The sequence below is a fragment of the Amphiura filiformis genome, chromosome 5, assembly GCF_039555335.1.
Source record: "Amphiura filiformis chromosome 5, Afil_fr2py, whole genome shotgun sequence".
Taxonomy (NCBI): Eukaryota; Metazoa; Echinodermata; class Ophiuroidea; order Amphilepidida; family Amphiuridae; genus Amphiura; species Amphiura filiformis.
The window spans coordinates 65,829,386-65,855,385 of NC_092632.1; the positions used below are offsets into that span (position 1 = coordinate 65,829,386).

Consider the following 26,000-nt stretch of genomic DNA (forward strand, 5'->3'; position numbering starts at 1 on the left):
GTAACATTTACACAAAACTGTGTCAAGTGTGATATCAGGTTTGAGCATCGTCAATTGTCGGGTACTACTATGCGATCTTCTGCTTATGTAATACGGATCATACTATTAGAGGATGGACGTACTCACTCAACACTCACCAGACTTATAAGATCATTGGCCAAGTCTCTGGCCAGGTCGGGGGACGTAAAGCATGCAAGACCACTCAAAGCTACACCAGAGTCGTACTGCTGGGCACTGTTTATATCCTAACACACACAAAACCATACAATAGCAAAAAACAGGGCAGCATTGTGATGGGGTACAGACAGACGGATGGACGGACGGACCACACAGACATCGGAAAGAAAGAAAATCAAAATTGATATACATCAGGTACGATATACTACTAATAGTTCAAATTAATTGTGTTGATTTACAGGGTAACTAATTTGAAGTAGAAAAAATATGGTGGTTCACAGGTACAAGGTTAAATATTTCTCAGTAAATATTCTTTACAAAGTTTACATATAATACCCTGGATTGAGATCAGTCCAGAATACTGAAATAATTGTCTCTATTTCCTAACACAATCTCAATGTAAACTACTCAAAAAAATTAAAAGATCAGATTTAGATCAGATACCCATTTTTAGTCTTTTTCAGACACAGCATTTACATCGCTACACCTCCTTGACAGCGAGTGTGTTACCTTCCCAGCATTAAAGAATGCCGGTACCCATTTATACACCTGGGTAGAGAGGACAAATTGAGGTAAAGCACCTCACAGCAGGGCTCAAACCCACAATCTCACAATCATGAGAAGTGTACTCTACTGCTAGAACACACATGTCCCTAAACACTTCAGTCAGTGAAAAACATTTGGTCAGCAACTTAAGAATAGTTTTAAGAATGCAAAAAAAGGATTGTCAGCTTCTGATCCTTTAATGCTTTTGAGTAGTGTAATAGTTTGCATGAGAAACACGTTAAAAACCAGTTGAAACTGAAAATTGCATCTTTCAAATGTATTAAAAAATATTGAAGGCCTAAAAACAATAATGAATAATAAACAGTTTATGTCTCAAACCCTCAACCAATTTGTGATTCCGATTTCTGGAGCTGCAACCATACCGACATGGATTGGCTCACTGGTTCACAGAGACAATTATTGGTGGCAACAAAACAACATTGAACACTTTGAATGGACAGACAGACCATTTTCTAAATCAAATTGACTTTTATTCCATATTGTCTCTGCAACCCCCACTCACAACTTGGCTCATGGGTTATCCCCCCTGAGCACTACCTGCCGATCTAACATTGCCTCTGATTGGTCAATAACATGATATCTTCACTTTTAATCACCAATCAGAATGGAGCTTTGCAAATAATTCACCCCAATTTTTTGTGTGGTGAAATTATTCTAACAATGTCACTGATTGGTCCAATTGATACTGAAAACTTCTTTTTGGCCAATCGGCAGGTAGTTCTCATGGGGTTATGTAATAATACATCCTATGACTTAGAAAATCATCTGTTCAGGAGAACTAAATAAAAAAATACATCTAGGTGACACTGAGTGGGCCTTGTCATCATCATCATCATCATGGCCATGCCAACTTACCAGTGACATCAAATCATTGGATATATCTCGAGCCAAATCAGGGTAGAGAAAGCAGGCCAAGCCATTCAAGGCTATAGAAGTCTCGTACATGTTAGGAGCACTGAGCTCCTGGCAATTATAAGTTGGATTAGTAGTAACAACAGAAATTATATCATTTAACAAGTTGCTCTATGGACCACAATTGCCTCATCCAAGCGGCATAATTCAATAACCTCAATATAACAATCATAGTGCAAAATTTGACCTCCAGTTGCTGGGTATGAGTTTTTGTACTCGCATCTTCAAAGGTCATTCAATGAACACACAAATGCATTGGGGTTAGATAACTATGTCCTGATAGATGAGGATGTTGTGGGTCCTAGGTGATGGCAGATGGATGGACAGACATTCTCAATTCAGATCTTATGTTTTTTTTGCAAATTACAGGAGCACCAGTGGGATAAAAATCTATTATGAGTATGTGTTTCACAGTGAGGTACATTTTGATCCATGTAACACCAATTGGATTATGTGCTTCCCTGATTGTATGCTGTTAAAAAGATTTCACTTGATTTTACTTAACTTTTATTAAGATTATGTAATGTTCACTCATAACGAACCAACATGATTTCAAACATACGCTCTGAATGTGCTTTACATTGAAGACACTAACTTTAAAAAGCCAGTACGCAACGCGCATGTTCCAGTTTGGCCAAGAAATACATAATTTACCTGTAGAAAGTATTTAGTAATCAGATGAGCAAATTATGTTACCCTACATCTTGTTTATATCTTCTTGGAGATGTAGAACCTCCTAGATTCTATTCCTATATTCAAGCCTGGAAACAAGCAGGCGCCGAGCGATTTTTACCCTACGGTTACTGAGTTTTAACGCCTGGATCCAACCAAATACACGCCCAGGCGCCAGAGAAAATCTGTATTTTATAGCCGGTATCAGTGCTCAGGAAATGGCCCAGTAAAACTTCGTCAGGCAAGTTCATTTCCGCTCAAAATATTAGCCATTTCCAATGTATTTTCAACAAAATGCAGTGCCAAATCTTATAGTTTACCTAATATTTCACCAATTTTCCTTGATATTTGCCTTCAGGGCTCATAATTTTGGCAGTATTTTGCCTTGTTTTCAGGTTTAAGGTGATCACCACGATCGCTAAACATGAAAGCGGCCATCTTGAATTTTAGCGACATTGTTTCTAGATATTTAAAATTTTCCTAAAATCACGAAATAAAAGGACAAATTGAATTTAAAAAAAAAAAGAATTAAAAAAAAAATGAAAAAAAAAAAATAAAAGGCCAAATTGAATAAAAAAAAAAAATTAATTAAAAAAAATGAATAAAATAAAATAAAATAAAATAAAATAAATTAATAAGATAAGGTAAAATAAAATAAAATAAAATAAAATAAAATAAAATAAAATAAAATAATAAAATAAAATAAGACTCAACTGGTCTGTTCAGATATAATAACATTCATTGTATAACTTGTTATTTGTTAACTTGTGACAATAATTAATAATATAATAAGTTAAATAACAAATAACATGGATCTAAAAGTCTCAGGTGAGCATCGAAAGCTGTAGAAATAACAAAAATAAGCATTTTGATACTTTAAGAAAAATGACTCCTGGCTCTTTGAAAATGGCTCCTGGTTCACTAGAAAATTACAGGACCAGGAGCCGCTTTTCCAAATGTTTGGCTCCTGGTTCAGACCGACTTATTTCCAGGCCTGCCTATATTACATATTTGACAAGGCAGTAGTCAGATATTTGTTTGGTTCAGTGTATGTATGACTGGGGTGTGTGTATTTATGTATGTGTGTGGGGAGCAGTACAGGGTGTGCCCATTCCCCCTCGTCTATTTGTAAGTCCTTTAAATTAAAGCCATGTGTACAGTGACATTTAACACCATTTTTATTCCACATCATCAAATCAATACCTTAGAGTACATCTTTTCATGTTTTCTCCAATAAACACATAATTCCTTTCATGCATTTAGTACATACCTTGCGGATCATATTGGTAGTAAGCATGAGTACATCGGTGCCCTCATGGAAGCTCTGTGCAGCTGCTAGGTACCCTATCCTCTTGTAAGTGAACTTGGATGAGCTCATCACCTCAATCACATTAAATGCTGCCCAGCTGATATCATAACCCAACATCTGAAGCTGTATGGAGCACAATACCAAGAAATGTGGCTTACTTAGTGTATCCTCTAAACAAGACACTGAACTAACATTTTTTTTCATCGACTTGACATTTGATAGCTCAAATCAATAAAGATGTGGCACATCTTTGATTGAGGTCAATTTTGTTTCCAATAACCATGCACACATTAAACAAATGCCAGTGACTTGCCAAAAAAATTTCTTAAAATAATACGGACAATTGCAAGCCATAGGGAACGTAGCGACCGGAGTGCAGCGCCTAATAGCCGGGGTCCCGTTTAGATACAAAATTGTTATTTTTTATCCCCCCCCCCCCCAAATTTGTTTTAAATCAAACACAAATGATTGCAGCACTTGGCTCTAGGTTACAGGACTCTCCAAATGCAAAAAAAAAAAAAAAAAAAAAAAAAAAATTTAATTGATAAAGATTCGGAAAAACAAACAAATCCGGAAAGCCAAAAAAATTTAAAGCTGGCATCTCTGATTAATTTATATCAATATGCTCAATACTTGACAGAATGTATCTCCAAGTAATGCTACTTAAAACATGGCAAGTTATGTACCGTATTGTTTGTAATAAACGCCCCGGGGGCGTTGCATTTTTCCAAAAGGGGGGCGTTTATTGGAAGTGAATTGTCAGTGAAAAAAGCTTAAAAATCTGGTTCAATTTCCCGATGGTGCATACAACAAAATTACTCCTGTAAGTGCATGGAATTAGTGAAATTCTACCATAATTCGTCGGCTGTATTCCATAGTGGCGTATAGTGATTTTTGGTCATTTTTTTGAAAATTGGCACATATGTTTTTAATGATGTTCTCTTTTATTTTTTCTAAGTCTCATCAGTCATAATTAGCTAATTAATTAGTAATTAATTAATTAAATGTGGCGTATAGTTACAAAGTGACATTTTTTGTATTCCATAGTGGCGTATCGACCATACGCCACTTTTTATACACATTTTATAATTATGAAATATCGGCAACAATGAAAAACATCGTATGTCATAGTGGCGTACATGTGTCGGACCTATACGCCACTATGGAATACTGAACGACTGAAAAGTAACGCCATAGGGATTACACGGCGACCGAGGTGGCGTCACGGTTAACGTTAGGTTAGGGTATTGCGTTTTGTTTGTTTTCCATAGTGACGTATAGTTGTATTTTCAGTTTGCCAGCAATAGTATGTATTTATTTCTTTTGAAAAATATATAACAATAAAATCTACTTAGTTTACTACAGAAATTTCACATCATTTACAAAATATAATGAATGTCTGATTTACACAACTCGATTTTAAATTGGCATTTCTTCAAACCCGATTTTCTCGAAAAGTTGTTTATTCATGGCGCCCACTATACGCCACTATGGAATACAGGCGACGAATTAGGCAATGAAATGGATGGGAGTTGAGTCATAATATGTTTTGTCCATTCAATATAGCGATCGTGACTGACATGACTGATGCAAGTTTTAAGCTTACCTACACGATATATGGCATGGAAATGTTTGCATTTTTGTCAATTTTTCACAGAAAAATTGGAGGGGGGCATTTATTAGAGGGGGAGCGTTTATTACAAACAATACGGTATGTACCCCAATGTGTTTACAACATGAAATGTTATCACAACGATCCAGCACTAGTTAGTGTTAATGACTTACGTAGGTGAGTTTTGCTACGGCATTTGCCTTGACTGCAATGTTCTCCTGCCTCAGTTCCTGCTTGATCTCATCAATGCATGCTGCTATGTATTTAGCCTGTTGCAAAAAGAACATAGAGTATAGATTGAATTCAAATTGAATGGTTCTTTAGTGTACCGGTACCATGCTAGCTGCAGACACCTACACTACAGCCACACAAGGTTACTTCCAATGCATCGCAATAGGACTGGTTGGCATTTATTGCCGAGGCATGGTACAATACGTAATGGTGCCATGTGTTGTGGCAGTGGTCAGGTATGAGTTTGGGTTTGAATAACGGAACTCACTAAAATGACGCCCATAATGTTAAGACCTTACAGTCACAAACATTTCACAAAATCTATTTCATCATCACTAGTAGGTCATATTCACTAAATAATTCACAATATTTTACATTGAAAGAAGGATGGTTTATTTACATGCATTTTGATACCCCATTTGTTCAATGCCGTTCAATATTACCCAATTTTGTGCCTATTTTTGCATTTTTCTCAAAAATTATAGCGCATTGGTAAGATATGTATATTAATATTATAGGGGCAAGGACTACCACTACTGCACTGAAAATTCAGCAAATCAAGGCAAGTAGTTATTGATTTATTGATCAAATATTGGTTTTCCCTCATTTTTGACTGTAACTCCACAACTGTCTGTGTTGAAATAAAATTTCCAGTGCAGTAGTGCTTGCCCCTATAATATACATATCTTACTTGTCACCGATGCGCTATAATTTTTGAGAAAATGCAAAATCAGAAAAATGCTACAGTGTATGCTGCATTGCTTAATAATACTGAATGCTCTTCTTTGTCATTACCCTTACACACTTGCTCTTTCCAATCAATGATAGTATTATTATTATTATTATTATTATTTATTTATACTTTCTTTAAGCAGGGTAACACTTATTGATTAGTCAACACAAAATTTCCACTTTCCGACCTGTCATAAATACAAAAATGTATGTCAACCAAGCTGTAATAACCAGGTATCAGACAAATGCTGTGCTGCATTGCTTAATTCTGAATGCTCTTCTTTGTCATTACCGGTATACACTTACTGCTTTCCAATCAATGATAGTATTGATTAATCAACACACAATACTGAACCCTGCTGCCATGTGAAAATTTGCAATCTAATTGCCCAGGCTAATTGTCAGTTAGACTTTAGTACTGTACCATGACTAAGGACCGTCGATATATCGATAATTATCAATAAATCTACTATCCAATAATACCGATATCCCGATATCACTTTCTGAAGAAAATCTAAAAATATATCCAAGTTGCCGATTTGGATTATTTAAAAAAAAGGATGTATAGGAAAATTATGAAAAAAGGACAGAAATTGAACAATATTGTACGGTACTACATGGAATGATATCGTACTACTGGGGTTCCAAGGAGAAATGCTATCCACGCCAGAAATGAATGAAAAAAACTGAGGATTGAACTAACAGCAGATGGTTATCATGTATGGATGAATGTAGAAGATATAATTTACGGTATGAATAAAATTGGGAGGAAAATTGATTTATCAATTTTTATCGATATTGAGTGGCCAATATATCAATTTTTTTGAAATCCTTACATCAATGGTCCTCATCTCTGAGAAATACCATAATATTAACAAGCAGGTTAAGGTTATACACAATTTTGCCATTTTCAGAAGCAAAATGGGATGCACGTAGCCCCCTTTAAACTTATCTATTTCTGGAAATAAATATCGGAGAGAGAAAACGCATAAACTACGTCTAAAAGCTGAAAGTGTAAGGGTCATTATTATGCTTGAATTTTCCACTTGGCTCAAAATGAAATGTACTTTTCAAACATTTCAAATTTTTTCAATATCCGGAGCATCAAGATTTTTGGGAACACGGCTATAATTTCTCATTGGAAGTGGCGATTTTGTTGGGAACTTCGACGACATTACAAACAAGTCAATAAAAGAATGTGCATATTCATTCTTGATATTGGTTGTCTCGATTTTTTATGTAAGCTTAAAATGTTGTCCGAATTTGAAGTAAAATGGCCTCCACTTGTATGTCGTTTTGTAACCAGTAATAATAATTCCGTGCAAGATTTCATAGACAAAATTCTGACCTACATTATTTCTATAAACCCTCTTCTGCATGCAGGTGCTATTTAAATTTTCATTTCGATAGCAGAAAATTGAGATATTTGCTATTTTTCCGACTCGCTGCTGCCAAATTGTCTAGTTTCGCGATAAAAAGATACAGCGAAATCAATTTTTTTTTCGAACCATTTCACCTTGTTTCGGCTTGTTCTTTGAAGTACAAACTTCAAAATTGATATAGTGATTCTATATTTTAAGCTGCGTCATACTGTGTTTTTCTTACCTCTGATTGTCGCTGCTCAAGGCCAAAATTCAAATTTTTGGACAGAAGTGACACTCTCATTTCTTTTTAAAACACATGTTTACGTGCGACATTGTTACGACGGGCTGTATTTGCCAAGTGGTGTTGCCGAGGGCAAGTGGTGTTGCCGAGTTTGGATTTTAAAACATTTAGGTATTTACTAGCTTAAAATCCAGCGCCAATGCTGCGATTGCAACAGGTAGATATTTAGAAATCCATTTAAGGTATGGGTAAGGAAATTGGGGATCCAGAAAAATTGGCATATGCCTATATATAGGCTATATGCAAAGGGATGGGGCATTTTGGCAGGCCAAGGGGAGGGGGCCACAAAATTTGGCAGTCCAGGCGGTGCGGACAAGCGATTTTCGGCTGGCCGAGGCGGGAGGCAAGCGATTTTAGCGAGTCGCTTGGAAATTTTGGCTTATAATTAGTAGGCTAATACCGGTACTGATTGCACAGCCTTTCGAGAAAGCAATTTTTGGCAAGCCGGGGCGGGGAGGAATAAAATTAAATTTTGGCAGGTCGAAAGGAAGAATGACTTTACCTAGCACACATTAAAGGGCATTTAAATGATCCACAGCCTCATACAACCCCATAGGCCTCGTCCTTTCTCACAAGTTAAGATTTTTATACCAGTCATCCCGCTCTGGCCACATGTTTAGGCATTTTCACGCAGATCAATTCATTAAGCAATGGAAAATATTGCCAAATTTGAATTTCGTTTTAAAAGCCTACTCCCCATTAAAAAAACCCACTAATTTTGGGGGATTAAAAAGTTCTGTAAAATGAAACAAAAGGCTGCCTCAATCCTAATTATTCATTTAATAGGCCAGGCCTTCATTTCTGAAAATAGCGGGAGCTCAGTTAGTCACTCTCCTATGTGTAGGCCTACTGAGGAGCTTGACAAGGAGCTCAATTATATAATATCAATATTAAACCATAGGATTTTCAAGAAGTGAGCAGCTCAATAAATGCCATTAGTAAAATTATTGGGCCTACGATTTTTATATTTTATTTGACTGTGATCCGTTTTTCTATAGGCTATATACATGCCTACACTGTATATAGGCCTACCTTTAAAATTTCTAAAATTGGCGGAATTGAACAAGCTCTAAATTTCTCATCGTCCAGCATAACCAAGGGCAACGGGGGGGGCGCCTAGCTATGGCCATACCCGTAGTGGCGGAACCAGAATTTTTTCGGGCATGGGGCCGGGGAAGTGAATTTGAGGCGGGGCACTTATTGCACTTGAAATTGCCGCAAAAGTGGAAAATTACATAATTGTGGGGATTTTGCCTAAAACTGGATGAGAAAGAAAAAAATATTGGGGAAATACTGCCCCCCTAGCGGCGCCACTGCATAGCCTATCCATCCATGATGCTAGAATGACGGAAGTTCTGGCGCTGAAATTCAATTTCAATATCACGAGTTTTATCAGGGATTTTACCAAGGGAAGGCGATAGTGTAGGATTTTGCTGATATACCAGGCAACACGAGAAAGGTGTGGCTAAATAAGGGAGTGTTCATTATAAATATTTTCCATTATCATACTTTTGACGCCGAGAGCATAATTATTTGAAGCGTACATCGTGTCAGTCACATGGTCACATTATTTTCTGTTGAAAGAGAAACGCACATGTCTCTGATTAGCTCGGGGATTAGCTACTGCGGCTGCGTGCTGGTCTGTTGTTGTCGAGTGGAAATGGGAAATTTATGAATGAACTTCCGCAACTTTGCAACATCATCACGCATGGCGGCGTAGCTGGGATTTTTCCAGGAGGGCAAGACTGTAGGCCCTATGGGGAGGGGCCCAAATATCCACCAAATTTCCCACTGGGGGCGGGGGCCCAAATAGACTTTTGCCAGGCTTATCATAATCGTATATGGTAGGCCTATTGAGCTGTATTGCATATCGTTTGGATTCCCCATCTCTCTGCCCCTCCTCTCACCCTCTCCTCTCTTTTTTCCTCTTTCTCTCCCCCCCCCCTTTCCCTCTTTTTTTCCTTGCACTAGGGGCGGGGGGGGCCCAAATAGGCAATTTTCCACCCCCGGCAGCTACGCTACTGTCATCACGGTAGACATACGCGGTAGGCCTACAAGCAGGGCTGTCAACTCTCACGCCGCTTGGCCGTGAGTCTCACGCATTGGGTCACTTTCTCACTGTCTCACGCCAAGGTAGTATAATCTCACGCCTTCGTAATAAATCTCACGCAAAAAGCTGGAAAATGAGTAAAATCTCACGCATCGTCCTGAATAATTTGTTGCTCCTACCCCCCGCTTTTCACATTCCCGGCGCCGTGGCTCAAATATTAATGGTTCAAAATGAACATTGGAGTCGGCAAATCCTGCCTAGCTCTTTATACAGACAAATATAGTAGGCCTATCAAAATGTTGTATTTTTATATTTTCTGGTGGACTCATGGAGAATATCATGTCATGTAGGTCCCGGCGCTGGGTTGGGGGGTCTCAAGGCATTTTGGTAGGCCTACCCATGCTTGATTCCGGAGGTTTTTAGCAGGCCCGACCATTTTTTAAAATAAAAACACCTCGGCGGGTCTCTTCAAAACATTTGTACCCTGGGATCAAAGTCATCCAAATTTGGCCTAATTTGGCGCTTTTTAAGGGCACTTTTGCCAAAATGCGCCCAAAAGTTGGTCTTCGCTGTAAACCCACCCATCATAGTCGTTGAAAAGGTAGGCCTACCCCAAAACTGTGGCACATCCACGAACCCGAGGGAGAGACCTCCGCGGGTAAAAACACACCTCTAGCGGTACCAGATTTATAATTTAAAATAGGCCTACATTTTGGAAGCCAGTCATCACGACAAAGCGGGCCATGGCAGTGTTAATGGTATTAACACTTTGATTTTAGGCTTAAATAACGAGTGTAGGCCTATAAATTACAAATTTGCACACACCGGGGAACCTTCTCACTTGGGTAAGGATGTGAGGCTGTGACTCCGAAAAAACTACGGATGCGATTTTAAACCAAATTTGAAGAAAACAGACCCAAATTTGTATCAACTTTTGGACTGAAAGTTTTACAAATATTTACTTTTTCGAGAAAATTATTGAAAATACCCTTCTTGAACCTAATTTTCATGACACTGAGGGTCAATAAAATCATGGCTAAAAATACAACAGAGTCTAAACTAAATGGCTGAAAATGCACCCCAAATCTGCAGCACATCCCCGACACATTTCACCTTATAGATTTTGAAAATTGTCGCAATAAAATAGGCCCTAACTTATCCCAAATTATCCACCGAAAAAATATTTTTTTGCAGGTGAGGTTGGAGTCTTATTATTTTTATTCTCAGAGAGGATATGGGTTGATATTTTTAGCAGGGTACAATTTGTCTTGTTTTTTGACGTTGAAGTTCCAGATTCTTCTTTTTATATTTTATTATTCATTTATTTATTTATACCCGGGATTTATACCCTGTAATGGGGGAAAAGTACACACGGCAGCTACAGAGAAACCACGAAAAACTCCTGTAAAGTGCATGAAAATGCCCGAAAATGTGCCAACCAAACACCCGAACAGGAAGATAAAATAAAAAACAAAACCAAAAACCCAGGAAATTTCCCGAAATAAGTTCCAAATTCGTTGTCCCCACTAAAATATATGAACACTCCCTTATGAAGTCTGCCCTCTTCCGGCTATTCTGGTAGTAGGCGTTGACAATTACCTTCATATTTTTGAAGCATGTTTGAACCCGATTTGTTCTCTATTCACATTTTTAACGTTGCAAGTAACATTTCAAGACCTCTATTTATGACAGGTATTTATTACCTTGCTAGAGATGTGCCTAAAGTTGAAATTCAATATTTCGGATCGCAAAGATCGAGAGATATAAAGTTGTTGAATATCAGTTTAACACCATGGATCATATGGGCGTCTTATATGAGCGATTACGATAACTAGGCAAAAATGGCTGGGATACAGGTTGTGTAAATACTACATGAATATTCATGAACTATACAGATTCCATTCTTCTCTAATAATAAAGATGTCAATCACTCTCCCAGACGACAGTTGCTTGGCGCTTGTAAACAAATCGAATAATAGTGCTTGATAACAGCTAAAAAATAGGCTAAAAACACATTTTCACACAATTTTTCCGGATTTTTTATTTCACATGATAAGTAGACATATTTTCTTACGTATAAGGTAATAATATATTTTTTCTGGAGGTAAAGCCCTTCAACACTTTGTTTAACCTTAAAGTGTTACCGGTACGGCAATTTATATGAGTACTTTTTGTCCCATACCATAAAATAAAATGTATACCGTACGTTTAGTCATGAAAATATATGAATGAACCCCGTTCATACATACGTAACATTCTGTGTGCTATTTTTCTCCACAACTAACAAATATCGTCATTTTAGACTAAAAACTACCAATTTCTTATCCTTTTTAAAAGTTTTTCCATTGCTAATGTTGTAAGAAAACGTTTACTTGCTCAGTCCACCGTGTTTGGACGCGCGTAAACAGCTAGCGAGCATACGCGCATATATATCCTAGTCCTACTCGCGCCTCTGGTTCTGACGCGGCTTGTTTACGACCAGAAAGCAGGGCATAATGTTGTTTAGGCTTGCCTATCGACCAATCACATATGCAGTTATATAACACGTATATTCTGTCGGTCCAACATCCGGGCTATCTCTAGTCTCGGGCCCAAACTGCATGTGACTCACGGTTTGTTATGAACGATAGAAACCGGCTGTGAAGGAGGCTACATAGCGTCGTTGTTGGAGTGACATTCAATTCCGGAAAAAAACACTCACCATGGAATTTAATTTTAAGTTTGTCAGTATATACACGGTAAATCCTGTAAGTTTCTTCCACTCTGTAGACTTAGTCTTAGTAAATGGTTGTTTGATTCCATTGACTATTTGCGATAGAAATTTACACAACACCATGAATAATGACAGAAATCATCAACAAAAATCAAATCAAGGACTTTTTTCACTTGACCGTGACTCGCATCATCAACCGGAAGTGACGTGACACAGACCGACAGAATATGAATGTGCCATCATGTCCATCACTCTAAGAACATGAAGAAGAAACCTACATGTAGCCTCTGCTGCATGCTGGGACTGAATATTCGATATTTAATTATTCGGACTATGTCTGAACACAGTGATGAACTAGCGTGACTATTATTGACTAGTGATGACAGTACATCATACATGTTCATGACGATATAATCATGGTAATAACATATTACATCACAAAGGAAAGAACAATTAAAGGTTATTATTTAGCTCAAAAAATCTGAAAATACAATTTTTTTTTACCTCGCTATCCTTATTATTTCGGATGCCTCGAACTAAGTCTTGCAGATTCTTGTCAAAAACACGCTCTAAACTCCCTTTCACCTTCTTTAAAGCCATCTTGACTAAACTCTTATATGGCAACCTATCTCAGCTTTAAGACAAAATTAAAATTATTATCAAGAATCGCCTAAATTCATCATATGCATGATGTTCATCATCCGACACTTCCCCTGTCTCCGGTCTGCAGCAGAAAATAAATATGGCGACCGAGAAAAGTCATGTGATCAGACACGTCATTAGCTGGCATTAAAAATATTACCAGATGGTGCCAGACAGCGTCCAAAAGAAAGGGCAAACGCAAAGAAATGAAGAAGAACTTTTAGTCTAACTTTGCTGCTGGGCCGCATCAGAATCTTGGAATTGTCGAAATTCCGGAATTTTGACAATTCTGACAAAAGTTGAGAATTGAATTATTTAAACACATTTTAGACAGGTCAAAATTTGAGAATTTGTGCTTTATTAAAAGGTTGGAGGCATTTCGTGTTAAAAGTGGTTAAACAAGCTTTTTAAGATAATTCGAGGGTGCTGAATACGAAAATGCTGTTTAACCGGTTCAGTTTTGGAGTCTTAGCCCTCAAAATTCAAAAAACAAAATGGCTGCCATTTTCAACATATTTTTGATAATAACTTGAATTTTAAACAACATAGGAGGTTAAAAATGATGGCAATATCCATGTTTATGATACAGAGGAACCCAAATTGATTGTTACTGAAGTTTTAATTGGTATGGTTTTGCTGCCATGTTGAATTCCAAAATGGCCGCCATTTTCATCAAGTTTCTGCATTTTCTGCTATAACTTGGATAGTAGGCAACGTAGAAGTTTATAAATGACGGCAGTACCCATGTTTTTAATACTAAGGATTCCAAATTTTCTGTTACCTACTATCTGTTGTAACTAGTTAGGGTTACCACCATCTAGAATTCCAAGATGGCCGCCATTCATTAGGTAATTTCTGGGGTGTGTTTCAGAAAAACAAAATTGTCATCGTTTTCATAAGGGTAGGTTACTTTCTCTGGCTAAATGCACTTTTAATTTCTTTAGAACAAAAACAGTGATATTGAATTAGTTTTCCAAGTGCATCTTAAAAGGTTAAAGATTTCAAAATGGCCGCTTTTTAGCTACTAGGCCTATACTTTACACTGTACAACTCATAAAACTTTCTATTTGACCTTTCACTTCGTAGTACAGTGATTCCAAACTCTGATTAATGGCTTTAGCCTCTTCTGTTTTTGCACTTTTCTTGCTGGCTGTTAAATGTGCTTAGCCTTTTTGCAACTGCAATTGCCATTTATACATGCATGAAACTATCTCGCGACATGCTTTGGGAATTGGAGGTAGTATCATCAGTTGTGGAGCCAGGTTCTATCTATGTAGGTCCTTCCCATGTCAGTTACTTTGGGGAGAATTGGAGAAATGGTGACTGTTTGTTTCCAAATACAAGCCTGGTAATGTGCATACTTTGTATGAAGCCTTACTGCATCATGACATTTATTGATTTTAAGAAAGCATTCGATACAATACATAGAGGGAAAATGGTCAAAATACTCAAGGCATATGTACTACCCACCATAATTGTGAAAGCCATAGAAGACACCTACCAGAACACAAGAGCAAAGGTTGTGACTCCTGATGGAGAAACAGAGGAATTCAACATCCTTGCAGGAGTTCTTCAAGGGGACACTCTTGCTCCTTATCTTTTTATAACTGTGTTAGACTATTGCATGAGATCTGCTATAGATGGTAGAGAAGAAAATCTAGGCTTTACAGCAAATCCCAGACGCAGTAGAAGGGTTGGACCGCTATGTGTTACTGACTTGGACTTTGCTGACGATATAGCATTAATATCTGATACTGCCAGTCAAGCTCAGGAGCTACTGGAAAGGATAGAGAAAGCTGCTTTACGAGTAGGTCTGCACATGAATACCAAAAGACAAAATGCATGGTATTCAATCAACAGACTGAAGTGGATGTAAGAACTGCAGATGGAACCAGTTTGGAAGTTGTAAAAGACTTCAAATATCTTGGAGCTTGGATCAAAAGCAGCGAGCAGGACATCAAAACAAGGAAAGCACTGGCATGGAGCGCATCTAATAAGCTCACTAAAATCTGGAAATCCCATCTTCCAAGGCAGATTAAAGTCAAGCTATTCCAAGCAACAGTAGAAAGCATCCTGCTCTATGGTTCAGAAACGTGGACAGTGACAACAAAGATCCGCAAGTTGTTGGATGGTTGTTACACCAGGCTACTTAGATCAGCTCTTGATATAAGCTGGAGGACACATACCACAAATAAAGAACTGTATGGAGAAATCCCAAAGGTAACTGATAAAATCAGAAAAAGGAGACTACAATTTGCTGGTCACTGTTTAAGAAGTACAGGGCAGGTGGTGTCAGACCTAGTGTTGTGGAAACCCAGTCACGGCAAAAGAAGTATGGGGCGGCCGAGCAAGACTTCTGTGTGAGGACAGGAACCAAACGAAATCCGGAGCTGCATGCAGGACAGACACATCTGGAGAGCCATCGTAGGAGTCCGACAGAAGTCGTCCGAGTGAGTGAGTGAGCATCAGATGTTGGTGGTAGATTCTCCTGTGGACAACCCTTGAAAATAGTATCACCCGTGCCTTATCGCATCCGTCCACATCATCTGGCAATATATGGACATGGTGAGCATTCTCTTGCTTTCATCAGAGCACACTGTGATGGTGTCTGGGATCTCCACTTGTATGCCTTCAGTAGGATGCTAACTTTCTTTTTTAGGTATGATCATACCACTATGCCAAATGGGGTACCACTTATATGGCAGAAATGAGCTACCTTCCACCATGTCCACCAAAAGTCCTCCTTGAATTCCAGGCAGGAAATTTCGTTGTAAAGGAGTCCGGGCGGAAATTCAAGTATCCCCTGATTATAGCCAAGAATGGTTGAATGGTACTGGGAAGAGGAGCGGTGGGATTGTAGGTATCACAAGAAGTATCACTGCATTAGGCAGATGGGTACTTTCTTATATAACATGAGAACTTGCATATCAAGTAAATTAGGCAAGTGCTGATGATGGAACACTCCCAATTGGAAAGTTAGTATGTGTACAACGAGATTACACCATCCAGCGTGACAACCTCAATGAGGAGAAGTCGTCTCAGCTTTCGGATGATTCAATGTTTTCAGCAAGGGGTACCATCTCCTGTACTGTAGAATATTGCAACCAAAGATTTGGCCAGTGCTAGTGGCATAGATTTCTTTTTGACGACATGGGGGGGTCGAAACATTTCTTGAAGTATAGTGAATCCAGCACCTTTTGGCAACAGAATAAGATGATGGTACAAATGCACGCAAAAATTTGCACTTTTTACAGTTTTAGGCTAAAATTGCCAAATATCATGTTAATTTGGCTGGAAACACACATATACAGGCGTCAACATTGTGAGGGGGATGATTGTATGGACCACCCCCCTGGCAAAATATTGGGGGAATTTATCCCCCTATCCCCCATGGATGATTGAGGGACGTTTGTTCGGCTTGTACCCACACTTCTTTGACTCCCTGCTCGAACCAACATAGTTCACGGTCCAAAATGACTACTTTGTCAATGTCAAAGCTGTGACCGCTGCCCTCAAGATGTTTGTAGACTGCTGAATCGTTGCCACTTGAATTAGCGCGTCTAAGTTGGGATATATGTGACTCTGCAGGGATTGGTCGGTTTTACCAATGTAAAGTGCTTGGCACTGCTGATCTTCAGCGCACTTGACACCATAAACAACACCACTAATACGGCCCTTAAGGCAGATAGAATCATTCTACAGCGATTTGTGACAGCCTCTAAGGCAGGACGTACAACTTGGACCAGATTCTCTGCAGCATGAACTTATGCCTGTTCAAATTTCACTTGCTGCCATGAATGGGAGTCTGCATATAAGCAGTGACGGCTGAGTTTCAGAGGATGGAGGTAACCTTTGACAGATACCAGCATGATTCCATCAAGACTGGAACCAGAACAAAACGAACCCGGGCTATCGACCAGTATGCCGGGTAATAGAAAACCACAACATTCTCTACCGAATAACTGGACTAACTTTCTCTCACTTGGAGAGAATAAAGCAAATCTTGCCGCTCCTATCTCAACACCTTATGACAAATGCTGTATCAATTGCACCCACAACACTTGTAGTGGCTGGAGGATTTGCACATATAACAGAAGTTAGATCTTCAGATTCAGGGATGGACACAACAGCCCTCTTAGAGGCCATGAGGAGGCGGATACTCACTTTGTACTTCCTTGCATTAACACAAATGCTGAAGCTGTAGTGGTTTCAGTATGTGACACTGACATACTTGTCTTGCTGGCTGCTTATTTTGACAAGATGCTATGCACTCAGCTGTGGATGAAGGCAGGATTTGTAAGAAGCCCAAATACATCCCAATCCACAAAATCCATCAGGAACTGCTGCCTTGCCAAGTGGAAGCTTTGCTTCTATTTCATAACTGGTTGTGACAGTGTGTCACAGCTTGCTGGCTACGGCAAAAAAGACAGAGGTGTTTCAAGCAATTGTTGACAGCTCTTAGCACAAGGTCTAAGAGGTCATATGCACCATACACTTGACTTCAGATGGACATACACTGCAAGGTGCATGCCAGATGATATGCACAGATGCGATAAGGCACGTGTGATACTTTTCTCAAAGGGTTGTCCACAGGAGAATCTACCACCAACATGCAAATGTACCAATGGATGTATAAACAATTGCAGCTGCATGAAAGCTAAGCTAACATGCACAGATGGTTGTGCATACGTGTGCATTTAACAGCCAACAAGAGTGCAGAAACAGAAGAGACTTTCAAGTCTCTTAAAAGGCATCAATTAAAGTTAGGAATCACTGAACTACAAAGTGAAAGGTCAAATAGAAAGAATCAAATAGTTACAAAATCTTAACGGGAACAATTAGCCGTAAGTAACATTAAGTGCCAATGTTGACAGTTTCATGAGTGTAAAGTATAATAGGTAATTTGGAAATCTTTAACCTTTTTAAATGCACTTGGAAAACTAATTTAATATTAAATTTAAATTAAAAGTGCATTTAGCCACAGAACGTAATGTACCCTTTATATGAAAACGATGACAATTTTGTTTTTTGAAATACACCCAGAAATTGCCAAATGAACGGCAGCCATCTTGGAATTCTAAATGGTGGCAACCCTAACTAGTTACAGCAGGTAGTAGGTAGCAGATAATTTGTAATCCATGGTATCAAAATGATGGGTACTGCCATCATTTTTTAAACTTCTATGTTGCCTACTATCCAAGTTATAACATGAAATGCAGAAACTTGATGAAAATGGCGGCCATCTTGGAATTCTAGATGGTGGCAACCGTGACTAGTTACAACAGATAGTAGGTAACAGATAATTTGGAATCCTTGGTATTAAAAACATGGGTACTGCCATCATTTTTAAACTTCTATGCTGCCTACTATCCAAGTTATAGCAGGAAATTCATAAACTTGATGAAAATGGCGGCCATTTTGGAATTCAACACGGCGGCAAAACCATACCACTTGAAACTTCAGTAACAATCAATTTGGGTTCCTCTGCATCATAAACATGAATATTGCCACCATTTTTAACCTCCTATGCTGTTTAAAATTCAAGTTATTATCAAAAATATGTTGAAAATGGCGGCCATTTTGTTTTTTTAATTTTGAGGGCTAAGACTCCAAAACTGAACTGGTTAAACAGCATTTTCAAATTCAGCACCCTCAAATTATCTTAAAAAGCTTGTTTAACCACTTTTAACACGAAATGCCTCCAGTAAGTACAAATTCTCAAATTTTGACTTGTCTATTTTAGAAAATGCCAGAAAATGCCATTCCTCAGCAGTCCAAAGCAGTTGTGAGTGATGATGTGTAGTCTATGTGTGTCCTATGATAAGAAGTTAGGGGGCCTACACAGTAAAAGCAGGCCATGCAGTAGGCCCTACCATTAGTGATTTTACTGCTTTTAGGGGCTGTGCAATAATTATGAGCCCACCGGGGGGGGTAAAATTTCCGAACGGCTCGCCAAAAATCGCTTGCCCCCCCCCCTCTCGGCCCGCCAAAAATCGCTTGCCCCCCCCTCTCGGCCCGCCAAAAATTCTTTGGCCCCCTTGTGCATGCCAAATTTTAGGAATCCCAATTTTCAAACCTTAAATGATCCATATACATGTTGTGAGCGCAGCGAGCAGGAAAATTTGCATATTTAAGCGTTTCGTACCGTTTTCCTAAGCTTAGCGTGTTTTATTTACAGGCGCCCCATGAATGTGTGCCAAAAATCCCCCCTCTCGGCTGGCCAAAAATGCTCCCCCCCTCTCGGCTTGCCAAAAATTGCTTGCCCCCCCTTTCGGCTCGCCAAAATTTCTTGCCCCCCCCATTTTACCCTCCCCAGGGCTCATAATTATTGCACAGCCCTTAGTTATGAAGTGCGGCACTTTTATATTTTCCCAGTATATTTCTTGACCTTTCACTTATCCAGGATGGTTAAATTTACTATATAGTCATAATGGTAATTGCACTGTTAAAACACTGTTTAAAACGGTTTAAAAGACGTTGTTTAAAGTGTTGTTGTTTAAAGTTTTGACGTTGTTTAAAGTTTTGACGTTGTTTAAAGTTTTAAACAACACAGTTTTTTGTTATAACATGTTGTCCAATAGCCACTAGCGGAGTCATTCTCATCCACTTTTTCATATGATTTTTATATTTTGATACCTACAAATTAGTGTATTTATGTACAAAATACTGTCTTATTACCAAACTCGTTTAATAACTTCTTTACACAACGTTCTGATCCACAGCTTTTTACTGATCAAGCAGTCAGAACCACAGGCCCAATCCTGTATAATTAGAGCTCCCTAAACGAAAATGTCAAAGAAGCTAAATCATTGAAAAACTTTCGAAAAAAATACAAATTGCATCTTTTCTCATCATTCATGAGCAAGGTTTTAAGTTTTATGTATCAGTAATCTCTCATTTTGCTTTTCTTTTTTTTCTGTCTTATATAAGGGGTGGTCAATTCTGATCTTATTGGCCTTTCGATCATTCCCACTATAATCGTTTCGTTTAATCTTTTTTTTGTTTGTTATAATGTATCTATCTAATTTGTCTGTTTGTTTGATTGTTGAAGTTGAAGTCTTAAACAAGGCTGTATAAGTTTTTAAACAATGTTGTTAATAAGTTTTAACAACTTGCAAGATTTTAAACACCGCTATTTACCGCTGTTTAAAAGTAAAATAAAACAATTTGTTTAAAATTTTTAAAAATTTTACTTGAACTTTTACAAGTTGTTTAATTGGCAAACAAGTTGATAAACAAGTTGTTGAATTTTTAAACAAGGTTGAGGGATGCACCCGGTAAACAGCGGCCGTTTAATTTAATTTGTTATTGTGGTCAAGTCCCATACCAGTATTTTAAAAATGTAACTACTTGAACTTTTACAAGTTGTTGAATTTTTAAACAAGGGATGCACCCGGTAAACAGCGGTTAGTTTGTTCTATTGTGGTCAAGTCCCATACCAGTATTTTAAAAATTTAAACAAATGTTACTTGAACTTTTACAAGTTGTTCAATTAGTAAACAAGTTGTTGAATTTTTAAACAAGGGATGCACCCGGTAAACAGCGGTTGTTTAATTTAGTTTGTTCTATTGTGGTCAAGTCCCATACCACCAGTATTTACTTTCCAACACAACCTGCCTCCCCAAATTCTATAACCAATTTACAGAGCTTTAACTGATACAGAATTTGAAAACCAAGAAAAAAAAAAAAGTAAAAGGCTAATGCCGGACAAATGACTCGGATTTATAGGATTATAGATAGGCCTACCGGGCATCATGACAGTGTTATCCTCACTACAATAGGCCCCCAAAACAGAACTCCCACCCCATATAATCGCAAATTGACACGAAAGCTTCATTCCATGAAGCATTTCTCTCGTATTTGATCATCTTCTACTCTTACCTAAAAAAATCATTATAATACCAAATCTAATCACCATGGAATTCACCATATCCCGTCCAGCTCACATTGGGCGCCACATTCCTTTTTTAAAGGAATTTTTATTTTCCAAGGGTATAAAATTTGGTCAAAGTGCAATGTATATAAACATTTTCCCCGGACGTTTTCTTCAAAGTTGGTATAGAACTAATGCATAAGGTCCAAGTTTGGGGGAAATCAAAATGATGTTTTAACCTTTTGTTTGACCTTTTGTTGCAGACTTGGAAGCTCTTGGAGCTACTTGGCTCTTTTTATTTTATCATCTCAAGAAAATTCTTAAATTAAAAAGAGCCTGGTACGCGCGTGAAATTTTTAGAACTGTCATAATTCTAGAATTCCGACCGGCGGACTGGAATTCAGTTGGACAGCTGTCAAAAAGTTAGAATAATAAAGTCTACTTTTTACATCGAAGGCGATTTCTTCTCAAAAAAGGTCTTGGCCTCGTATATGTTGGAAAATTCACAATAACCGTAAAATGGGGTAACTTCGGTATATATTTTTTTAAATGGTCATATTTTCGTACAGCACTGATATTGTTTTTAGTCATATTCGGTGTCAATTTGTTAAGAAATATATTTGGAAGAAATAATAGTCGCTCATGTCCAATTTCCTCGAAATTTACGAAAAATTGGGATTTTGGACCAAAAATGAGCATTTTTTTACATTTTTTTCAGAAAAAATAAAAATAGATATTTGTGAGCAAGGATGTGTGCTTGATTAATTTTGCAAGTGGTCAAATGTCACAAAAAAGAACAACTTGCCCATATACAGCTAAGATCAACTTTTTTGATTTTTGTTGCCTTCATGGAATGTAATACTCTGACCAAAGTTGCCCCAAATGCGGGGGAACTTTGGTCAGGCTATTTTTAACCCCTAGGGCACCCTTACAAAATTATTAAAAATTCTTTTTCAACTTCAAGGTGTAGAAGAAAAAAAAAAAAAAAAGAGTTAGAAATATAATTGGTATTGTTAAGAAGTAGTGATTTAAAAACTCTGAAAAGTGCCCAAAGTTACCCCATTTTACGGTAATAAAAGCAATACTGATGTCCATAGTACCCAGTACATTATTTTCACAAAATAATAATTAAATTGCCAATCCAGTAAAATTATAATGGCGAGCCCAATTCATTGGGCCGCCTTTTCCACCTGATGATATATATCATGCTAAGTGATAGATAAAGTTCCTTTCATTAATTCGTTTGTTTGAACGTTCATTCATTCGTAAAATCATTCGTTCATCAACATTCATTCATTCAACATTCCTTCATTCATTCCCGAGCTCCGTTCGTCGGAATCCATTTATGCATTTAATAACGGATGCACCTGCTCTAATTGATTGATATTGTCTGACCCCGTCTGGGCTGAGGAAAATCGTGTTATAGCGCCCTCTATTTAGTGAAACCCATCATGAACCGGTTGTCAGATACGCTTTGGGCACCACCTGAGATCTGCGGCTGGTGATATCCAAGGGATCGGTATTTGTGTCTGGAACTTATGGATTGAAAAGAAGACGAAAAAACAATAAAACGGTATCATAGAGTGATCGAAAAGAAATGTCCTATTGGAATGTCTTCCTCAGTTTTGATGTCTTCTAAAATCACGTAAGTTATCCATGTTTAATTGATATAAATCTCATACTCGTACCTCAACTTCAAGTAACGACAAGTTGCTTTACAACTCATTGGAGCCGCCAGCCGGGTTGACCTCCTACGTAAACAGCTGCCATGGCTGCATGATGCTATAGATGCATGGCCGCACTGTTTTGTATGTGCATGCACACTATAATACAGACATGATCGTGACTGACGTACTGTGATCAGTGGATAGGCCTACTTGTATATATTTAGTAAGTCTTGTCCATGTTGTAACTTGTAAAGCTTTCAAATTAAATAATTTACTAGTTTGATAAACGAAATCAGTCTCACAATCATGACAATAAAATAAATAATCAACTCCAGATATATCTATGAGTCAATATTCAAGTTTATGACTATTATAGGCCTACACATAAACACAAGGGTATGAGTGGGAATAGCTGCATGTTCTAGAAGATATATCATGGTAAAGAATACTTGTTACATGCTTAAAAGGGCAATTTCGTGATCCACAGCCTCATCGCCCCACTTTTCTCAAAAAAGTTATATCACTGACACTGGAAACCATTAACCACTAGCTACATATTAGTTTTGTACAAAAAATTTCTTGCAGATTAATTTGTAAGCAAAAATATCGTCAAATTTGAATTTTGTTCTGGTATACCAGAACGAAATTACAACAGTGGTCTATGGAGCTGAGCAGTGTAGGGCCTAATACACATATAAATCATGCATAACTCGCAATTTACGCAAAATCGTAATCAACTGAAATTTCGGGCATTTAGCTTTTTCGTTGATATCTACTGAAAAATGTCATAAAAAGAGGATGGCAGTATGCTAGGATCATGAAATCCTCCTTTAAATCAAAATGACAGCAATTGTCAGTGGCATGCGCAGGTTTGAAAGTGGAGGGGGGGGGGTACTGGTATTGATTCCCCCGACTGTTCAAAAATTTAGGCTGGCTTCAATTACTGTAATATTCCCAAATTTTTCTTCTGATTGGATGCAATTTCCCCCGACAGACTTGACATCCAACCGTCGTGACCGTGCTCATTGAAGCTAGCAAGCTAGATAAATACTGTGATAGTTTGATTTCGACGTAATTGCAGAGAAAATCTTGCCTATCCTGCATGATGGTCAATTGGTCATCATTATTTGATTGTCTGTTATTGAAATGGATCATTAGTTTCCAATTGGATACCTAAATTCCTGCTTAAAGAATCGAGAAGCAGGCCCGTAACTGGGGAAGGGATGAGGGGGGCAGACACCCCCTAATTGTCAAGGCAAAAAAGTCCCCTTTTTGACCCAAAATGTCTCATTTGCCAGCATAGCAAGCGAAAAAATAGAGGTGTTTGTGACCTAATCCTAACCCTAACCCTAACCCTAACCCTAACCCTAACCCTTATCCTAACCCTAACCTTAAATCCTAACCCTAACCCTAAACTCTAATCCTATTAGTATTTTGTGCTCTCTTACACCGAAAAGTGCAGCCATGATTGCATGATTTTCAATTCAGCATGCAGTATTGCAGTGCATGCCTGTCCTCTTGGAACATTTTGAAAACAGCGAAAAAAGATCAGTATCTTGCTTGGAATTAAATTACTGAAGATAATGTAACATAATCTCTCACCTCATTACAGAGAGCAAAATGCCTGCTAGAATATATAGGACAGTGATTATTTACCGGACAATTACTGCACATGGTGAAACAATGTTGATTGAGTCTTGTTTGTTTGATTTTGAGTGTCTTGTTGATAATTATTGTTCTTGCGCAATTTCTACGTTGAAAATGACAATATCTCCATTGTTGACATGTATCTTGGCTGAGGAAGGAAGCTGGTGGTTGTCTCTGTACCGTATTTCGTCAAATAGTCGCTCCCCCTCAAATAAACGCCCCCCCCCCCACCACTTTTTTCAACCAAGATGTTTCAAAAATGCTGATATTTCCATGCTATCTTGTGTAGTAAGCTTACCAAGTTGCCCACATGGTCGATAATAGCGTCACTTTTTGGCGAAAATCAAGTTCAAGTCAAGATTTCTCTACCAGTAAAAAAGATTTATGATGAAAAGTCCAGTATGCAGGAAGCTGGAGGCCTTGTACCTGTGTAACTGATAGATGAACTCCTAAATCTATAAACTTAAATGAGTGTTTAGAGCTGACAGTTGATCACAGCCACTCATGGCAAATATAGTTGGTGCTCCAATAATATTACAGTGGAACTGGTTTAAAATCATGCAAATACTGCTTTGTAAATTGCAACCGGTATTTGAACACCTGACATACTTTTAAACCAATGTAAAAAAATACCGGGACATTGGATGTACCACATTTAGTTTGTACCACCATCTGAATAGAGAAAAGGTAAAAAAAGCCAAAATTTTTCCTTCCGTAGAGCTCCCTTCACTTTGGGAATTTTTTTTTTTTTTTGGGGGTAAAATAAGTTACTGGTATTTTTAAAACTTTTAAAAAGTAATAAAAATGAGAAAAACATTTGTTTTAAGTTTTATTATTTATTTATTTACATATTTATTTTATTCAGTATGGTTTAACCTTGTATAATACTAAAATACCTGCAATACATGAATAACGTAGGAGGCGGAAAGAGTGTATAAAATGTAGGAAAAATAATATTTTTGTCTGGCTTCATTCTCGATACCATACATGCAGAACCCAATTTTGTTTATAGCTCATTTAGAAACCACAAGTATGCTGCAATTGTTTTTGTACTGAAAATAGAATTGAGAATTATGCTAATGAAGTCTAGCTACTTTGGTAACCATGGTTACAGCCCGCCAAATGGCAAATTAGGTGCTGTCTAAGGTTTACCTGTGGCGAGATTTCAGAAATGAGGGAAGAAAACTCTTCACTGAGTTTTGTGGATTGGACAACTTTAGAAAGTGAGTGTGTGGTGGTGGGGGGGGGTGCCTGCATGTTATGTCACCAGGGATTTGGGAGAGATGTCTGTCATTTCTGCTGAATCAACTTAGGTGCAATTTTATTTTGAACATAATGTAGGCCCTACATGTTGATCTATTGTATTGGTACTCTGTAAAAATATAGTTCTAAGGGACTGTTCACAAACACTTGTTGGGGACCTGATGCAAAAACATTTTATTGCAAAAAAAATTTCAGGGCCCCTTCTTTTGAGATCTCAAACATTTCAGGGCCTCCCCTTTTTGACATGAAAATTATGGGTCAACCCTAT

At 37.9% G+C, this 26,000-nt stretch overlaps 2 protein-coding genes across 2 annotated transcripts in view; one reads left to right on the top strand and one right to left on the bottom strand.

Annotated features, from left to right (window-relative positions):
- Positions 1 to 13,268, bottom strand: part of LOC140153572 (AP-3 complex subunit delta-1-like) — a 61,921-nt gene extending 48,653 nt beyond the window's left edge. Inside the window, 4 exon segments of the mRNA XM_072176354.1 lie at positions 138 to 245; positions 3,599 to 3,760; positions 5,423 to 5,518; positions 13,145 to 13,268. Of these exon segments, the coding sequence (XP_072032455.1) occupies positions 138 to 245; positions 3,599 to 3,760; positions 5,423 to 5,518; positions 13,145 to 13,240 (462 nt within the window). The 5' untranslated portion in view covers positions 13,241 to 13,268.
- A 9,386-nt stretch (positions 13,269 to 22,654) lies between these two features.
- LOC140153565 (uncharacterized) overlaps positions 22,655 to 26,000 on the top strand; it is a 100,017-nt gene continuing 96,671 nt past the window's right edge. Inside the window, exon 1 of the mRNA XM_072176343.1 lies at positions 22,655 to 22,800. The gene's annotated coding sequence lies outside the window, so the exon portion shown is untranslated. The remainder of the gene's footprint in view (positions 22,801 to 26,000) is intronic.